General features: G+C 40.0%; 1 protein-coding gene across 20 annotated transcripts in view; it reads left to right on the top strand.

Moving 5' to 3' along the window:
* The window catches only part of NEB (nebulin), a 215,213-nt gene that overhangs the window by 44,329 nt on the left and 151,356 nt on the right, over positions 1 to 19,528 (top strand). For all 20 annotated transcript variants that reach the window (XM_064586520.1, XM_064586524.1, XM_064586538.1 and 17 more), the window contains exons 29-45: positions 530 to 637; positions 2,027 to 2,125; positions 3,096 to 3,200; positions 3,287 to 3,394; positions 4,886 to 5,197; positions 5,301 to 5,507; positions 7,941 to 8,045; positions 8,719 to 8,826; positions 10,626 to 10,937; positions 11,916 to 12,122; positions 14,085 to 14,189; positions 15,457 to 15,564; positions 16,502 to 16,813; positions 17,515 to 17,721; positions 18,185 to 18,289; positions 18,442 to 18,549; positions 19,197 to 19,508. In XM_064586520.1, the coding sequence (XP_064442590.1) occupies positions 530 to 637; positions 2,027 to 2,125; positions 3,096 to 3,200; positions 3,287 to 3,394; positions 4,886 to 5,197; positions 5,301 to 5,507; positions 7,941 to 8,045; positions 8,719 to 8,826; positions 10,626 to 10,937; positions 11,916 to 12,122; positions 14,085 to 14,189; positions 15,457 to 15,564; positions 16,502 to 16,813; positions 17,515 to 17,721; positions 18,185 to 18,289; positions 18,442 to 18,549; positions 19,197 to 19,508 (2,928 nt within the window). The remainder of the gene's footprint in view (positions 1 to 529; positions 638 to 2,026; positions 2,126 to 3,095; positions 3,201 to 3,286; positions 3,395 to 4,885; positions 5,198 to 5,300; positions 5,508 to 7,940; positions 8,046 to 8,718; positions 8,827 to 10,625; positions 10,938 to 11,915; positions 12,123 to 14,084; positions 14,190 to 15,456; positions 15,565 to 16,501; positions 16,814 to 17,514; positions 17,722 to 18,184; positions 18,290 to 18,441; positions 18,550 to 19,196; positions 19,509 to 19,528) is intronic.

Here is a 19,528-nt window from a genome sequence, read left to right as displayed (position 1 = left end):
CCCCGGAAGTATAGCTTTAAATGTAGCATTTATCCAGATTGGAATTAGAGTTCCACATACTTCCCTTCAGTTGGAAATAAGGATGAGATGGAATATATAACAGCTAGAAGAACAGTAATAACCTAAGGGCTGTTAAAATCTCTCACCAAGGAAATACTTAAAATAACCTTAATATGGGGCACCCCCTGGATGGCTCAGTCAGTTACATGTCTGACTCTTGGTTTTGGCTCAGGTCATGATCTCAGGTTCTGAGAGAGAGCCCCACATTGGGCTCTGTGCTCAGCCAGGAGTCTGCTTGGGATTCTTTTTTCTCCCCCCCTCTCTCTGTCCCCCTCCCCCCCCCCCCCGCTTGCACTCTGTCTCTTTCAAATAAATAAGTAAAATCTAAAAAAATAATAATAATAACCTTAATGTATGAAGTAAGGAAGCTGGTCAGAAATCTTAACATCATTTTGGGTAAAATGTTGATGATTTTGTGAATAAGGATGATGCTGAGCAAAGAACTGTAACCTTTTTCATGGTGTTTTAGGTCGAATACAAAGCTGACTACAACAGCTGGATGAAAGGTTGTGGCTGGGTGCCATTTGGATCCTTAGAGATGGAAAAGGCAAAGAGAGCTTCAGACATCCTGAATGAGGTAAAGCCATCCCGTGTGCCACAGAGAGAGTTGGGAATGTGATGTATTAAAGCCCCCAAACCACAGAAGCATGTTCTTTTCCCGCTTCATTCTCTAGTAATTGTTGCTGAGAAAAAAGCACTTATCCAGGTAGATAAGCTTTACATCACCAAAATCATTTATGTTAACCATTCATGATAAAAAATATTTTAAACAACTTTATCAAGGTATAATTTGCATACCATAAAATTCGCCTATTTTAGGTGTACACATTGACAAGTTGCAGTAAGTTCGTATAGTTGTATGGTCATCACCATAATTGAATTTAAAAATGCTATTACACTAAAGTTTTTTTGAAAAATTCCTGCTCCCATCTTCAATGCCGGGCAAATGGAGATCTGCTTTCCGTCTCCATAGTTGTACTTTTCTAGAAATTTCTTTTGTATCAGACTTCCTTCACTTAGCACCATGTTTTTGAGGCTCATCTATGTATCTGCATGTGTCTGCAATTCATTCCTTATTATTACCGAGTAGTATTCCTTTGTAGCTGTATTGCATTTTGGTTGTTGGTGGACATGTGGACTCTTTCCACTTTCTGGCAATTATGAATAATGCATATAATGAATATTGTAGAAAATTTCCTTAAAGTATTATACCCTATGTCCTATTTCTTGATGACTTTGAAGTAGTCTGTAAGTTATTATTCAGTCTGAGGAAAAGGAGTGATGACCTTGCACTCTTCAGGTAGGCAGGTTGTATGTCCCTTCTCCTCCAACAGTGGAACATTCCCACTGCTCTCAAGTGAATTCATCATCAGGGAGGTTAACCTATGTAAAGAAGGGACAGAGGTGCTGAGTGCAGGTTGTCTTCACACTCAAGTTTCTGTTGTTCTGTGCTTTTGCTTGCTTTTGGTGAGCAACATTTTATCTGTGTACTAACCACACGGAGGCTGCAGAACAAAAGTCCTCCCTTTCTTATAGGAAGCCCTAGCTGTTGCCCTAATTCGTCAGTCCCTCCTCCCTCAACCAGAGAGCTTCTTTATTTCAGTTCGAGTGACACTCCAAATTTCCTCGCATGCTTTTCTGTTAATCCTTTAGAAAACTTGTGGTGTTTCTGGGTTCTGTTTAGTGGAAAGTACCCTCTTTTACTTCATAAACAAGAAATCGTCTGGTTCCTGCAAGTTGTATTGGTCTGTACTGCCCCAGACCATCAAAAATTAAGCCAGTCTTTAAAACACCGGCTTTAGTATTGTATTCCTCTTTTTCCCCAAGCCAACCAAGAATCAAGTATTTTTATATTCTAAAATCCAGAAAAATCCTTGTCCCTCCAAAATAAATTTTAAGGATTTTTGTATGTTAGCTTTCAGTGAAAGTAATATTCTTGTTTCTCTTGCCATAATTCACTAAACAGAAAAAATACCGCCAACATCCTGACACTCTCAAGTTTACCTCGATTGAAGATGCTCCGATTATAGTACAGTCTAAAATCAACCAGGCCCAGAGAAGTGATGTAAGTGTTCATTCTATCTATACTTTAATAAGTGTTTACTCATACAAATACGTTTGTATTCTAAACGTGCTGATTACCTGGAGTTATTATGCAGTCTGAAGAGACTCCGTTACGTGAGCAACTGTATACCTCTCCCAGCTTTTCATTAGTAAAGCACACCTCCTTCATATCTTTAGAGTATTATCTATGGTGGGCTGACTGTCCTTTCAGCCATTTAACATTGCTTCCCAAGGAGAAGCTCAGGGTCTTCTCCTGATGACAAGAAACACTACAAGCCTATTTCTGGGAAAGACTGGGAAAATGAATATAGGCAACACACCTTACAGAGGAGTTACACTGTAAGTCAGAGCTAAGACACAAATCATATAGAGTAAAAACCACCCCTAGGGTGCCTGGGTGGCTCAGTCGTTAAGCGTCTGCCTTCAGCTCAGGTCATGATCCCAGGGTCCTAGGATCGAGTCCCACATCGGGCTCCCTGCTCGGCGGGAGGCCTGCTTCTCCCTCTCCCCCTCCCCCTGCTTGTGTTCCTGCTCTCGCTATCTCTCTCTGTCAAATAAATAAATAAAACCTTTAAAAAAAAAAAAAAAACCACCCCTAAGCCCCATCAGTCACCCACAAAGTGTAATATAGATGGTTTGCATATCCCACTGGATTAGCCTTTTCTGTGCTCAGGAAAGTGTCTGCAGGTTAACATTTTCATCAGGTCATCTCCCTTGGCGGACTTCTGTGAGGTGCCCTTACCGAAGTTCAGAGGTTCCTAGAGCATACCGAGGGACCTTGGCCAAGGTTGAACTGGCACTGGGATAGGACCCCACGTGTTGCATATGAGCAATGTGGGGATGACCCAGAGAATGTCTTTCATGAAAAGCACCGCTGTGCCATGTGATCTGTTCTGAGATTATTTCCCTGTGTCCTTAAACCCTTTTCCCTACTTTATTTGTTGGTTCATGCATTTCTTTTCTTCTTTCAGGTTGCCTACAAAGCCAAAGGAGAAGAAATTCTTCACAGATACAACCTGCCAGCGGACTTGCCCCAGTTCATCCAGGCTAAAGTTAATGCCTACAATATCAGTGAGGTATGCCCGTGAGCTTAGCTGCTGATTTCATGGGAAGCCTTTTCTAAACGGGCCTCGGTTACATTCAAATGACTTTTGTCTTTCAGAATATGTACAAAACAGACTTGAAAGATTTGAGCAAGAAGGGGTATGATCTGAGAACGGACGCGATTCCCATCAGAGCTGCCAAAGCTGCCAGGCAGGCGGCAAGTGACGTAAGTCCAGCTAGTAGTCGCTGGTGTGAAACTAGAATGTGTGGGTGGAGGTGGACCTGTTGTCCAGAGGTCACCATATCTTTTGTCCCCAGCTGGAAGCGAGTCCTGCTGAAACCTATTTAGAAAGGAAAATTCCCTAACCAGGTCTGAATTTTCCTGGGGGTAAGGATTTGTAGAACCTTTACTGACCCTGTTCTAATGAAGCACCTGAAGTTTAAGGTCTCCTCCGTATTTCTGCACAAATTCACATTATTCCCCTTGTGGAAATAAGTCACTCACTATTTTAAGTCCTAATAGCCTCCTGGTGGTAAGATTTAGTCTTGAAACTTGCTTAATTTATATGAATTCCCTTTTTCCTTTATTTCCTTTATTTCTTTTCCTTTTATTTCTTTTACTTCATTGCTCTGGAGCCCTAAGGTTCATAGCAGTCCTTAGGTTCCATGAAAGTTAGAAATTTTGTCTTTGTTTCTTTTCCTTATCTTACTTTAACCCAGCTTCGAACTAGTTACTTTCCTCTTTGAGATTCAAATCAAATTGACTCAAGCCCTCACCTGTTGACCTCTAGGAAGTGGGATACCCTCCCCCCTCCTCCCCCGCTTGTTGCAGATATTCTGAGGTTTATTGTCTTTCTGTCACTTCCAGCTACTGGTTTGCCCACAGTGGTTTTGCTCTGGCTCACCAGGACTCTCCTGCCCTGGTCTCCCTTCTGTTTCTGGCTTGCATGATCCAGAGATGCCACACAGCCCTGTCTTTTGGTTCCCCCCAAATCCCAATCACAACTTCATTGATAGTTTGAACTGAAGTTGACATTGCACTGATGTAAATAAATTACAACTGAATTACAAATATCTATATTGTAAAAGCCCTACCATCAAAAATTCCTTACCCATTCCCTTTCTCTGTGGGTGCTCTCCTCCAGCTACTCCCCACCCTGACACACACACAAGCCTTCTTTCACATCTCTGCTTCTCATTTTCCCACGCTTCTTCCCAGATCTCCCCAAGCAAGTTCAGTTCTTCTCACTTTATTATTCAGAACCAATTCATGTGTACGTAAAACTGGCTCTGGGTCTCCCTTTGAATATCCAAAGACTCATTAAAATTCTACTACCACTCACATAGGCAGCTATTTGGGGTCTCCTGTAACAGCACAATATAATTGGTAAAGATTGCAAAATGTTTATCTTTTCATTTGTCTCTACCAGCATCTAAGTGGAAAGGAACTTAACTTTACCTTGTCACAGACATGAATTATGGCAATGCTCCCACCCCAACCTCTCAGGTGGCCGAAGCAGCGACAGACAATCAAATGGGCTCTAAGTAACATTTTAATTTTCCCAGGCTACCTTTCAAACTGTATACAAATGAACATCTAATTGTTTGGTTATTGAAGTGATTTCTGGGACGCTCAATTGTTTTAAGTCATGGCCTCATTGTTCAGTAAAATCTTCATAACTACATTTTAACATTTGCCCACTTTTGTTTCCAATAGGTTCAGTACAAAAAAGATTATGAAAAAGCCAAAGGGAAAATGGTCGGCTTCCAGAGTCTCCAAGATGATCCTAAACTGGTTCACTGTATGAATGTGGCCAAGCTACAATCAGACCGGCAGTATAAAAAAGACTATGAGAAGACAAAAACCAAATACAACACACCCCATGATATGTTCAACGTTGTGGCAGCCAAGAAAGCTCAGGATGTTGTCAGCAATGTTAACTATAAGCATCCACTCCATCATTACACCTACCTGCCTGATGCCATGGACCTGGAGTTGTCTAAAAACATGATGCACATACAGAGCGATGTAAGTGACACTTACTCCCCAAGACAACCCCACCCCTCAGGTCAGAACCTGTGTGAGAACCCACTGCTGGGGGCATTACTCCTCTTGTTTCTCTTTGCTGTAGAATGCCTATAAGGAAGACTACAACAGCTGGATGAAAGGCATAGGCTGGATACCTATTGGCAGTCTGGAGGTAGAAAAAGTTAAGAAAGCAGGTGATGCACTGAATGAAAAGAAGTACAGGCAACATCCAGACACCCTCAAATTTACCAGCATCGTGGATTCCCCAGTGATGGTCCAGGCAAAACAGAACACGAAGCAAGTCAGTGATGTAAGTACAACAAGAGAGGGGGCAAAGAATGGAGGGAGGCTTTAAAGAAATAAATAGCAGCTCAAAATTTTTATTCTTCTGAGCCATTAATTTTCCTTTTACTTTATTTAATTTAAAATAATAATTACAATTATTTTTATTTTGGGGGTGCCTGGGTGGCTCAGTTGGTTAAGCGTCCGACTCTTGATCTCAGCTCAGGTCTTAATCTCGAGTTGTGAGTTCAAGCCCTGCTTTGGGCTCCATGCTGGGCGTGGAGCTTACTTCAAAACAAAACAATAAACAGACCACAACAATTATTTTCAGTTTGGGCACTAACATTTTCTTTTTCTTTTATCTTGTTATTTATTTTCCTTTTTAAAACAGCTTCCTTTTTAGCTGCCTTTGAAATACTCTGTTATTGGATAAACTTGTCATGATGAAAAAGTTCTAGTCTAATACTACACATGTGTGCACACACAAACAAAATTTAGACTTAAATTCCAAAGTAGCAAATTCATCACACTCAATTCTATATTAAGTTGCTTATATTTACTTTTCATATATAAAATATACTAATACAGGGAAATAATTCACACGAGGATATGGTTTTGCTTCTCAAAATTCATCATACACAAATATTATAGAGGCTTTTAAAAACTTATGTCTTGGAGATTAGTATGTTTTTTGCCTGCCTGTCCATGAACAATGTATATGACCTGGCTAAAGTCAGATCTAAAGGAAAGTTTAGTGTATAGAAGACTTAAAGGGACATCAAAAGCATTCATTTATTAATTCATTGAATGAATGTTTTTGGACTCCTTCCCTGTGCCAGGCATTGTATAATATGCTGATGGTATAAGGATGACGTAAACGAGGAGTAGTGAGATATAGGATATAACAGAGATATAAGAGTATAAGACAAAGGGCCTGGATGGAACCAGAGCATTGCCATACCAAGAGGCGAACGCTACAGGAGAGGCATGTGCCAAGTAGGTACAAGGCAAGAGGGTAACTGCCCACCAACGCTTCCCTGGCAAATAAGGAAGGGTGCATTCTTAGCATGAGAAAAAATGATTGACAAGAGGTAATGAATGGCAGGACAGTGAAGGGTTTGGGATTGTTACCTAATCATTGAGGGTCTTGTGTGCTAACTTATACTCTGGACATTGTGGGATAGGTAATGGGAGGTATTGAAGATTTTAATCCAGAAAGCTGCATTATCAGGTATGTGTTCTAAAAGATAGCTCTGACAAAGAGTGCTGAGACTGAGGAGAGAGATTGGAGGTAAGAAGATAGATTAAAAACTGTTATGGAAACCCAGCAGAAGCCTCATTTGGACTTCAACTGAATCAGTACAGTGGCAAAAGGGATGTGTAGAAGGTAGAATGGGTGAGATTCTGTGAATGCTTAGCTCGGGTTTCTAAAGGCAGTGAGGAAGTAAAGATAGCTCTTGGATGCCTACAAGAAATTTTTTGGTATTTGAGGATTCAAATAGATATCAGCCACTTTAGACTTTGTTTGTGATAGATACACAGCAGTTTACATGTGATATCCCACATAGACATGCCTGAGGGCTTACATGATAAATGGCAGTCAAGAGATTGGAAATCTACTTGTGATTCCAGTTGTATTGTAGATTTTAGAAATTGAGCAATTTCTTTCTTTTCTGTTACCAAGAGGAGGATACAATACAAGTTCAACATTAGGAATCTAGATGTCTTTCTGACATCTGTAAAAGGATAAAATATGGTAACTATGAAATGGTAAACCTTTTAAGTACACTGGGTTTATGTATAAGGTTCTTCATATTATGAGGAAATTATTATATGGTTTTACTGCTACAATTATAATTGGAAATTCTTTAGCAGAAGTGAAAGACTCGTTCTAAATGCTATTTTCTAGGAATCAAAAACCAAAGAACAAGACTTTTAGAACTGTTCGCTCCACTAGCAAAGACTGGGCTTTGCTAGCTTTGGTGAATTCTGTTTATTCAAGTTAGGGTTTCACATTTGAACTTACTTTCCATGCATCTCTAGCAGCCAAAGATCTCTGATCTCTGTTTTCTATTTTTCTATTTTAGCACACAGAGTTTTTAGGTCTTTCTAAAAATAACAAAATGCTTGAGGTTTTTAAAAATAGGAAAATACCTCTGATGATTTTTTTTAAGGATTTGATTATTTGCCAGAGAGGAAACAAGCAGGCGAGAGCACGTGTGAGCACAAGCAGGGGGAGTGGCAGAGGGAGAGCAGACTGCCTACTGAGTAGGGAGCCTGACTCGGGGCGGGGCTCAATCCCAGGACCCGGGGATCATGACCTGAGCCCCCCTTTGATGATTTTTAACAATAGAAATAGTGAGGGACTGTGCTAGGGAATATAACTCCTTTAAGCACGCAAAGCATTTTCCTTTTTTGTGCTATCTGTAATGCATTTTAATTTTGTGATTTTGTGTTGCAGATCTTATACAAAGCTGAAGGAGAAGATATGAAACATAAATACACTATAAGTCCTGATCTTCCTCAGTTTCTCCAGGCCAAGTGCAATGCTTACAATATAAGTGACGTGAGTAGGGCTCTGATGGGGTGTGAAATCCAGACATGATGGAATTTTAGAGTAGGCTGGGGCCTTGGTAATTGTTTAGGTCCGTTTCCTACACACCCTGTATGAAGTCTATCCCATGATGCTCTCTGCCTCTTAAGCCAGCCTTTTCAAGGGTGTAACATTTTCCCTTATGTGGAGCCCAACATCTATTCCTCTAAAACTTTGATTTAGTTTTCCTCGTTTTGCAAGTGGAGGAAGATATTATCCTGAGCAAAATAAGAGATAATGAAATCCTTTTATTACAACAAACCTGCAATTTCTAAAGCCAACCACCAGGTCTTCCCTTGACCTTCCTTTCATAAGAGTGGACAACTTCATTTTCTCTAGTTGGTCCTCACACACCATGGTTTCCAGAACCTTTATTCCTCTCCTCTAGATCCACTCTGGTTTCTTCGTATCCCACTGCACTGTGTGCCCAAACCAGGTTTGGGTGAATAATTGGTGCAGTGTCCTATAATTTCATGCTACACAAAGTGTGACATTTTGCTAATGTGACTTCCTAAAGCAGAATTTGTTCTAGGAGATTCCTTTAGCTTAATATCTGGACAAGAACAAAACAATCCCTGCAATTGAGGAATCGCTTTAGCTGATTCATACGCAGCATGCTGACATCCTTTTTCCTTGTACATCACAGGTCTGTTATAAACAGGACTGGCATGATTTAATAGCCAAGGGCAACAATGTGCTGGGTGACGCCATTCCCATCACTGCGGCCAAAGCATCCAGAAACATTGCCAGTGATGTGAGTAAAAATTTTAGGTGAAATGTGGGTGATTACCTGCTTAAAAAGTAATCAAATGTGTGCTTGTCTAAATGATACTACATTGAAAACAATATGTGGAATTAATGACACTGAAATTCTCCACAAAATATTGTTTTGAAAACCTGTCACTTTTTTAACATTCTGTGATTCTTTTCAGTTGACCCCACTTGGTAGAGCTGTCATAAATCTGACAGCCGCTTTCTCCCCTGATTCATAGGCCAAATTACCTTTACTGACACATTTCCCTGACAGCCCACATTTATTTTCAGAACACCCTACCTGACACTAACACATTAAATTCAAATGACTGCCCGCATTATAATTGTATTAAGAAGATTGAAAAGATGTTAGATAAAATCTAAAGATTTTATAAACCAAATGGGAAAAGGCCCATTTTTCTCGAATATAATTTTGGTTTATGTAAATCGATGACCATTTCATCTGTAAGAGGAAAAGTATACCCTTACGCTTCTTCCCATCATTGAAGATCAAAAATTTCAAAAAGCACGCATGCCTGGTAACCTTCACTGTCACATGCTACTCTGGGGGCTACAATCACGGGTGGAGAAAAGAGAAGAAAGAAACCACCCATGTGTGCAGACCACATGGGAGCTAAGGGTGTAAGAAATCTTTCTACAGCTTTCCTTGTCGGGATGCCACTGAAAATGTGTTCCTCAAAGATTTGCACACCACTGTGAAATAAATTTCTAGTTTAAGGACAAAGTGAAAGTCTAAAATATGACATTATCTTTTTTTTTTTTTTCTTTTTAGAGCTTGAGCAGAGCTTTTTCTAACATGCCTAGAAAATGTCTTGATAATTCTTTTGCCTGCTAAATTCTTGTTTATAAATCAGTGCATAAATGACAGGAGCAGAGTATCTGCAGACTTTAAGTGGATTTGAGTTCTCTTGCATAAAAATTGAGGTTTTGACCTGTCACCTACAGTATAACTCAATCTACACCCCATCGCCAGTTCCAGCAGTGAGAGACCTTGGGCTGCAGTTTCTACTGCCAGGGGAGCTCCCAGCCATTCCTGCCCTTACTGCAGTTCTTGAATTCATCTGCAGCTGCTTCAGCAGCGAGCTTGGAAAGTAGCTGCTGAGAAATGGATGGGGAGGGCCCAGCTACCTGCCTATGCAGCATCTAAATTGATGCCACCCAGAAAGAAGAGGGGTTTTGTTTTAACCTTATTCCATCAGCCCAAGACAACACAGTAACGTTTTCCATCCCCCACCCCAAGAAAAACTGAGTGAAATTGCATGTAGAGTCCTTTAGAGTTTCTTCTACATCTGTTGCATACGTATCACCCGGCCAATGGGAACAGCAAATGGAAGATTTTCTCAATAATTTCTAATGTTCTATGATGTATGATAACATTCTGTGGTGGTAATAACATATTGGATTGGGAAAATTCACATCCCAGGAAACCAAGAGATACTGGCCTTATATTTGGAATGTGTCTTGTTCACATTAAGCATGAAAATTCAGATGGCTTTAAGTAAAGTTCTACATGCAAATGCATTTGTAGGATTTATAGCAAAGAAAGAAACTGGTCCTGAATTTATCATTATACCCATTTGTAGTGGTGGAAGTGTTGGAAATAAATGTTTTCACTCTGAACTGTCTGGGGCACATGGGAGTGGGTGGGTATGGTTTGCATTTCTTGTACAAACTTCCAGAAAGTCACAATGTTCTAAGTTGCCTTTGTGTGTGAACATACTTGCTACACCCAATGTTATCAATGCCTAGGACTTTGCTAACCAAATTTTGCCTTTGCAGTATAAATACAAGGAAGCTTATGAGAAGTCAAAGGGGAAGCATGTGGGTTTCAGAAGCCTCCAGGATGATCCCAAGCTGGTCCATTACATGAATGTAGCAAAGATGCAGTCAGATCGTGAATACAAGAAGAACTATGAGAACACCAAAACCAGCTACCATACCCCAGGGGACATGGTTAGCATTACTGCTGCAAAGTTGGCCCAGGATGTCGTCACCAACGTCAACTACAAACAGCCCATACATCATTACACATACCTACCCGATACCATGAGTCTCCAGCATACCAGGAACGTGAATCAAATTCAGAGTGATGTGAGTATGTATAACGTAACAGACCCAGAAATGTTGGTACTTAAGGGATAATCATTTCTTCCTGTTTTAAGTAGACTTCACAATACAGTAAGATATTTGAAAAATGCACTTTAAAATAAACAGTTATTATTGAAAGACTAACAAAGGCATGGTAGTCGAGCTGTATTTTTGCTGGCTTTCTGTGCTCCTATTGTAATCATTGATACTGTCTCTATTAACTTATGGATCAAAGATAAAACCATATTCCACTAAGTATATAAACCACCTTGATTCTCAACAAGAGGAAGTGATTGCTCTTGGCAGGCCTGCTTCAATGGTGATATGGATAATGCAAAATAGTATTCTCTATTCTTTCTGAATTCAAGAAAGTTTTTTTTTCCTTTTTTAACTAAAAATCACACTCTAATGCATATTAATCTATGTGATGAGTCATCTGGAATGAACCAGGAAGACTTTGTGATTGCAGCATGATTCGTGGAGAGCTGCATGGGGAGGCTGTTTAATATTCAGGGCATTTCCTTCTGCAGGAACCAGATTTCTGTAAGAATCATCCTCTGTAAGAGAATATATGGTGTTCATTTATTGTCGCTCAACGAAGATGTCTCTCCCCAGCTGAGATCAGGAATAGCCTAGGTGGACAGGATGGGTGAAATTCAAATTTGTGGGGTTTTCAGTGAAATAAAAAAGAAAGCCCAATTGTCAAAAGAGACACAATTTTTTTTTTTAGCATTAGCCACAGAAATATGTGCCCTAGATTTCCTCTGTGTCATATAATACACTCTAACAACAGAACTGCTTTTTCTTATTACCAAATTCTGGGTAAGAAGCTCAGTGGCATACATAGTGAAAAGCTGCTTCCCAGACAGGAGCATGCTGGAAGCGTTGCTATTTATTTCATCTGGGTAGAATTGCAAATTTCAGAGACATCCTTTGAGTATTCTGTAGGATAACTCCTCACATGAGGTTATTCTCTTACAGAATGTGTATAAAGACGAGTATAACAACTTCTTCAAGGGCATTGGATGGATCCCTATTGGTTCTCTGGAGGTTGAGAAGGTCAAGAAAGCAGGTGATGCTTTAAATGAGAGGAGGTATCGACAGCACCCAGATACCATCAAGTTCACAAGTGTGCCCGATTCCATGGGCATGGTTTTGGCTCAGCAGAACACGAAGCAGCTAAGTGATGTGAGTGGTTTCCCTTCAAAGGGGTTTATCCAGGGGCGCCTGGGATTATCTGGGGATTTTATTTCTCTATTGTCACATTATCACAGATATCCGGGGGCGCCTGGGCGGCTCGGTCTGTTAGGCAGCCGGCTCTTGATTTTGGCTCAGGTCATGATCTCAGGGTCCTAGGATTGAGCCCTGTGTTGGGCTCTGCACTCAGCAAGGAGATGGCTTGAGGATTCTCTCTCTTCTTTCCCTCTGCCCCTCCCCCCCACTCATGCTCACATGCTCTCTCGTGCGCTCTCTCAAATAGATAAATAAATCTAAGGGAGGTTTAATCCATGAATAACCCCCATTCCACCATCCTTAATTCAACATGTGAAGGTACATCTCTGTTAGTGTTTCAACTGCTTTCAGTTGATGAAACAACTTGGAACTTGAACATAAAGAGAATAGGGAGGAGAGAAGGAGGATTTTCCAAATTTGTTTTATTTTCCAAATGTAGAGAATCTGTGCTATTTATAAGCAGACCCCTATCATTATACACATGAAATGAAATGAAATTATTACTGTTATTATCAGTGATTCCATCTGAATTCTAAACCAAGCTATTTATTCCTCTGAGTTGCAACAGTCCTACCTAGCTACACGGGGAGAAGGCATAATGTCCTAATCCTCTTGCATAAGAGCTAGATGTTCTGAAAGGCAAGCCAGAGAGAGGCCTCTGGGGAGGAGGTAAGCTGTTTACTTTCAGAGTCAGCTGAACCTCATTTCCAAGCCCCTGTCTATCTGGACCCTTATTCTTAGAGCCTAATTACAATGCTCAGCGCTTCCCCTCAGCAGTGGGTAAAAACAAAGAAAAGAAGAGGTGGTGTGTTTTTAGCCCCATATATTGGAAGGTGGGGAAGGCTTTGCTTGGCTTGGATTTGAGAATTATCCGTGGATTTTCTTTCTCAGGCCAGTCTCTGTTGATATTTTGAGATTAGTTCTATTGTAGTAGTGTAAATGCGGAGCTTCTTCTGATTTCTTTTGTTCTTGCTGTGGTTTTCCAGTTAGCTAGGAGAACTGGACACTCACGCATTGTATTCTCCATCCCAATAAATGCCATCGACATCTACCTGATGTTACCACCAATGCCTCCCTGCGTGATCCCGGCATCAGTGCATCTCGGTCTCTCCCAGCGTCCCCTGGGGCACTTGTCTGTTGTTCAGCTGCCCGCAGTTAGTTAGGGCTTCCATACCTCTCATGGGGACAACTGCAGTAAGTTGGTATCTGGCCTCCCAGCCTGGGGTCACACATGACAACCAGAAGAACGGGCTTAAAATGTAAATCATAGCCCTCTTATACTTAAAAGCTCTTAGTAATTTCTCCTTGAACCCAAAAGCTAAACTTGTTACCTTGGCCAAAAAGGCCCTCAGCTCTGTGCCCCTGTTCCCCATCCTAATTCTGTGGGGCCCCCTCAGCACATTCCAGCCCTGTGACGCATGCTGTCTTCAGTCCCTCACGCTGGCCCTGCCCTTTCCAGACTCAGGGCCCCAAATGCTCTGCTTTGGCCTAGACCCCTCCCTTTTCTTCAAATCTAGGCATAAATGTTATCTCCTTAGCCTTTGCTGACTACCCTTGTTTCTTTCCTAAAGTTATTCTATTTACAACACATCACACATTCTAGCTCTATCTCATAGTTTACATTTTTATTTTCTGTCTCCTCTACTGCACTCTAACCTTCAAGAGGACATGTCTGTCTTTGTCAACACTTTACATGCAGAAACCTATCACCCTACCTGGCCCATAGTGCTGTCCAATAAATACTGGTGGACTAAGCAAATACCTATTCTACCACACCCTGCCGTATGGTAGTATAGGTATTTGGCTTGTGTATGGAAAAACACAAATGATAACCTTCCTTTTTAAAGGGGTGTGTACTTGATGAAACGGACGTTATGTCAGCTAATGACATTTGCATTCTGCCTCCTTTGTTTTTAGTTGAACTACAAGGTGGAGGGGGAGAAACTGAAGCATAAATACACTATGGACCCCGAATTACCTCAGTTTATTCAGGCCAAGGTCAACGCCCTCAACATGAGTGATGTGAGTATTTGGGCTGGAACCAGTCTAATATTGCTAACATGGGCCTCTTCAGTTCTGTATAACTCTAGCAGTGAGAATTTTAAGGGCAGCAAACCAAGTGTGGATCTTTTGAGTCTCTGTTTGAAGAGGTCGTTGAGAAGACATGACCGCTGGTTAACTCGTGAACTAGACCCGGGCAGAGGCTCCCCACCCCTACCCCTGTCCTTGGAATGTACACCGTTTCTACAGTGGGAGCCATTTTAGAGGAGGCAGCCTTGATAGAGCAATATGTTGAGACCATCTGAATGGTATCCGTGACTAAACCCAGTTTAAGGCTCTGTATAAACTTTTAAGATTGTGGTGGGCAGGTGAGGAGAGCTACTTGTCTTGTGGTTGCCCAAGACAAGCCTTGTATGTAAGTTCCCTCGTTTATTAAACCTGCCACCTACCAATCTGTAGTGGGCTCCCTCTTTGTTCGGTGTTGCCTTGCCCTCCATGTCCGGGGGCCAATTTTTGAATCAGTAGTCTAAAGATTGGCCCATTATCATAGAATATGAGACTAGAAGCTACCATAAAGTTTCACTTGATTCAGGCTTTTCCAAACTGTGGACTCTGACTCATTAGTGGGTTATAAAATCAGTCTAGTAGGTTGTATTGTACTTTTTAGAAAGTGGAACAAAATGAGATATACAAGATTGGAAAGTGCAGTCATGAATAGTCTGTAATAAGGACAAATATTGCTTTATATAACTTTTGTTTCAATTATTAAAACTTGTATAAAAGTTTATTGTAATTTTCTTGAGAAACTTTTTTTGCACATAAGCCTCTTGGGTAGTCTAGATACATAATTGGTAGTGATCTTTAAATTCACCATTATGAATTGTTTCTTTTGCTTAAAAAAAAAAAGTTGGTAAATTCTAATTTAAAAAATAACCAAACCTAGATAAGATCATTCATTTCTTAAAAGATGACTTAGTCATTTTTCCTAACATTTTAGGCTCTCTTTTATCTCCAAATAAACATTTTTTGATATTCATTTCTATGCCTTTGGTTTATTTAAAAATTTTCCCTGCTTTTATAAGTAATACTTAAACATTAAGAGTGATCAAATCTAGGTGGTACTACATCTGAATTTTTAATTTTAGTATTCATATCTTTCTTTACGTTTTAATTGTTTCATTACAAAAAATACAAGAAAATTAAAGTATTGCATGCTTATTATAGAAAAGTTTGGAAATATAGGAATATACTTAAGTAGAATAATAAAATACTCTTTCCTTTTTTCAAGTCTCATTATAAAGCAGACTGGAAGAAAACTCTTGCTAAGGGCTATGATTTGGGACCAGATGCCATTCCAATTGTAGCTGCAAAAAGTTCAAGGAATATTGCTAGTGATGTAAGTATAATTTGAAAGTAGAAAACTTCTCTATATTTTTAAAATCTTTACATGGTATGTGAGGCTATATGAGCTGTATTAGGAAATAAATTAAAAATTATAAAAATATTTCCTAATATCCTAAGTACCAATGATTTTTTTTATATTACTTTAAAATCTTTAGAAATTCAATACAGTTAGTACAAATAAGAAAATTCTTTGTTTTAAACTGTGAAATAGTTGGAATTGTCATTGGTGTCATTGTTATGAACTTGGAAACTGCTTTTTATTTGGATTTTTTCAAGAAAAAAAGCCTTGGCATACTAAAATGTCACTAAATCAAAAAAAGCCTCCAAGTTTTTAAAAGAATACAATTTTTCAATATAATTTTCACAAAGAAAAAATCCAGTAAAATAGGAAAACCAGGAAGAATTATAGATTAAATGACAGGATTTTAGTTACTTACCTACTTAATTACTTTTTATAAATTAAGTTATATTTTCATATGAATTGATATAATACCTTGATAGAGTAAGAACGCATTCATTTGGACTCCAGTAAACTAATTTGTATAAGAGCTTTGCTGAAATTTATTCAGGATTATGCAAGTACTTTACAAAGTAATACAAATTATTTGGAAATAGATCATAAATATACACTAAGTCCTTAATAAACTTTTCAGGAACTTTTGAGAATATTCAAAGAATCTATTTATGAATAATCTAGATGTAAACCACAAATTATCCCATTCTTAATTATCCCCAGAGCAGATCTCAAGACCCTCCATTAGAAATTTTTTACCAGTTGTTTATTTAAAAATACTAAAAAATTTAGATGTTACCTGGATTCAGACTGAATTTGGCTATTGCTTAATCTGTTATATAAATTCAATCTGACACTGAAGCATTTCCTATAATTGACCCTATCAAACTTCTGTCTGTCCTTCTTTTTCATATAGTTCAAGTATAAGGAGGCTTATGAGAAAGCCAAAGGCAGGCAGATTGGATTTCTCAGTCTTCAGGATGATCCTAAACTGGTCCATTACATGAATGTGGCCAAAATACAGTCCGATCGTGAGTACAAAAAGGGCTATGAAGCCAGCAAGACCAGGTATCACACACCCTTGGACATGTTCAGTGTGACAGCGGCCAAGAGATCTCAGGAGGTCGTTACCAACACCAACTACAAACAACCCTTCCACAGCTACACTCTGCTGCCTGATGCCTTGAATGTGGAGCATTCCAGGAATGCAATGCAGATCCAAAGTGATGTATGTAATGGCCAACAGATTACTGGCATAGAATTAGTTATGCATTTTTAGCTGGTAGGAGGGAAGAACAAGAAATTGGCAGTTTCATTTACTTCATCTTAAACCTGGCTGGACTCACTATAATTAGAGATCCTCTCCAGAATTTGGAGTTTTAGAATTTCACTCATTTGAACTATATATAGCTTTAATTTTTTTTTTTTTTGGTTAGTGTGTGTGTGTGTGTGTGTGTGTGTGTGTTAGACAGTACATGATGTATCCTGTGAAAAACCAAGAGGCTGAAATGAGTGCAATGTAATATCTTTTCCTGTGTAAAATTCTTTTACCTTTTCCTCCAAGAAAGTTAAGTTTTATAAAGGAATTATTGGGTCAGGTTTTCCTGTTCAAAACCACCATGAATGCAATCACTTTTATTTTTTTTTTTTTTAAGATTTTATGTTTAAGTAATCTCTGCACCCAATGTGAGGCTCAAACTCACAATCCTGAGATAGTCACATGACCTACCAACTGAGCCAGCCAGGAGCCCCTGAAAGCAATCACTTTTAAAATTCTTTTTTTCCCAAAAGATGGTAGGGCATAAAAAGCAGGCAATTCTCTTCTCCCTCCTTTTTTTTTTTTCTCTTTGATAATGAGTAAGTCATCTAGCCAAAGAAACCCAAGCTCTGACTCTCTCTGAAATGAAAATTTCCTTTTTCATTGTAAAGAATCTATACAAATCTGACTTCACCAACTGGATGAAAGGGATCGGCTGGATCCCCATAGAGTCACTGGAGGTGGAGAAAGCAAAGAAAGCCGGAGAGATCCTTAGTGAGAAGAAGTATCGCCAGCACCCTGAGAAGTTGAAGTTCACCTATGCCATGGACACAGTGGAACAAGCACTTAACAAAAGTAACAAACTGAATATGGATAAGGTAAGAACTCGCCTGCTGGTCTCAGCCCGTGAACCCTTGAACCCTGGAGGTGCCGCTATAATCGTCATCAGCATTTTTATCTTTATGACAGTCGTGGTGGTGGTGGTAGTCGTGGTGGGAGGGGGCATTCTATAATGTTCATCACGTCTAGAGAGCTCCCACATACACTGACCCTCAGACTGGCTGTCCACACCACGCTGAGGGTGTGACAGAACTGCAAAACTCCATGTAGTGTGAGGTTGGGGCAAGATAGCATGTGTTGTCTTTGTGGAAGAGGGTTCCCTAGTTGGATGGTTTTAGCCCTCATTGTGTGTTCAGTCTCATCAGCCTGTCTTCTTGCTATGCCATCCATTTGCCAATATCAGATTTCATCTCTTCTATCGTGGAGAAACCTCTTTCTGTTGATAGCACTATTGCATACTTGTCCTGCTGTACAGTCATGTGTCTGTCCTCCTTGTTGCAGAGGCTCTACACTGAAAAATGGAACAAAGACAAGACCACCATTCACGTCATGCCCGATACTCCAGACATTTTACTTTCCAGAATGAACCAAATCACCATGAGTGATGTAAGTAGATTAACAGCAATAAAGTGGGAGAGAAGGTTCGAGGAAACTAATATTTATGGAATGTCTCTTTTATATGCCAACCACGTCAAAATCAGGATTCCCATTCTAACCCAAATAACAAGTTGCTGGTGTTATTCTATTTCATTATTTAGAAACTATACAAAGCTGGCTGGGAAGAGGAAAAGAAGAAAGGATATGACCTGAGGCCTGATGCCATCCCAATAAAGGCTGCAAAAGCCTGTAGAGACATTGCCAGTGATGTAAGTGCTTCCACTGGGCCTTCTGTAGGCTGAGCGAATGAAAAGCAAATGAGCCAAGTTCGTGTGTGTGTGTGTGTGTGTGTGTGTGTGTGTGTATTCAAGGGCTGCAGTCAACCCTACCCAGTGTCAGTGGGACCCTCATCCGTGGAACACACAAGACATTTTTCTTCACCCAGTCCAAGGACCCTCTAATTGTTTGTTCATTATTTGATGTAAAAAGTGACTAGGTCTTATTAAAATAAGTTGCTTTTAGAGAGTCAAATCATTTATAGGCAATTCTGAGCAAATATCAGATGCAGTCTACACATTTTACCCAAGAGACCCTTGATTAGGCTCTTTCCTGAATTAAAGATGCACCATGAGGAATTGTGCCTGTAGCCTATTCTGATGAGACAGCTGAGTGGGAAAAGCTGCTTTCTAAAGCACCCTGAAACAACTTATTCATGCATCTCTTTCATTAACTCTGAGATCATTTTCTTTCCATGGACTCAAGTCTGGCAAGAAATCTGAAGTAAAAAGATTTTGCTCCCTGCCCCTGCAAGCTCTAAAACCATACACCTTTGACAAAGCTAATGGCATCTAATGAATTATATTTTGCTCTCTTTCCTTCACTAACTTCATCACCATCCTTCCTTTCCCATCCACAGTACAAATACAAGCAAGCCTATGAACAGGCCAAAGGGAAACACATTGGCTTCCGGAACCTAGAGGACGACCCCAAGTTGGTGCACTTCATGCAAGTGGCCAAGATGCAGTCAGACCGGGAATACAAGAAGGCATATGAGAAATCGAAGACCTCCTTCCACACCCCAGTGGACATGCTGAGCGTGGTGTCAGCCAAGAAGTCTCAGGAAGTGGCCACCAATGCCAACTACAGAAATGTGATCCATTCCTACAACATGCTTCCCGACGCCATGGGCTTTGAATTGGCCAAAAATATGATGCAGATTCAAAGTGATGTACGTGACAGCCACATCAG

This window comes from Mirounga angustirostris, unplaced genomic scaffold (genome assembly GCF_029215605.1).
Source record: "Mirounga angustirostris isolate CCGP_5_RB_7025 unplaced genomic scaffold, mMirAng1.0.hap1 SCAF_3, whole genome shotgun sequence".
Lineage (NCBI taxonomy): Eukaryota > Metazoa > Chordata > Mammalia > Carnivora > Phocidae > Mirounga > Mirounga angustirostris.
Note: the sequence above shows the minus strand (reverse complement) of the source record. Positions and strands in the feature narration are given on the sequence as shown.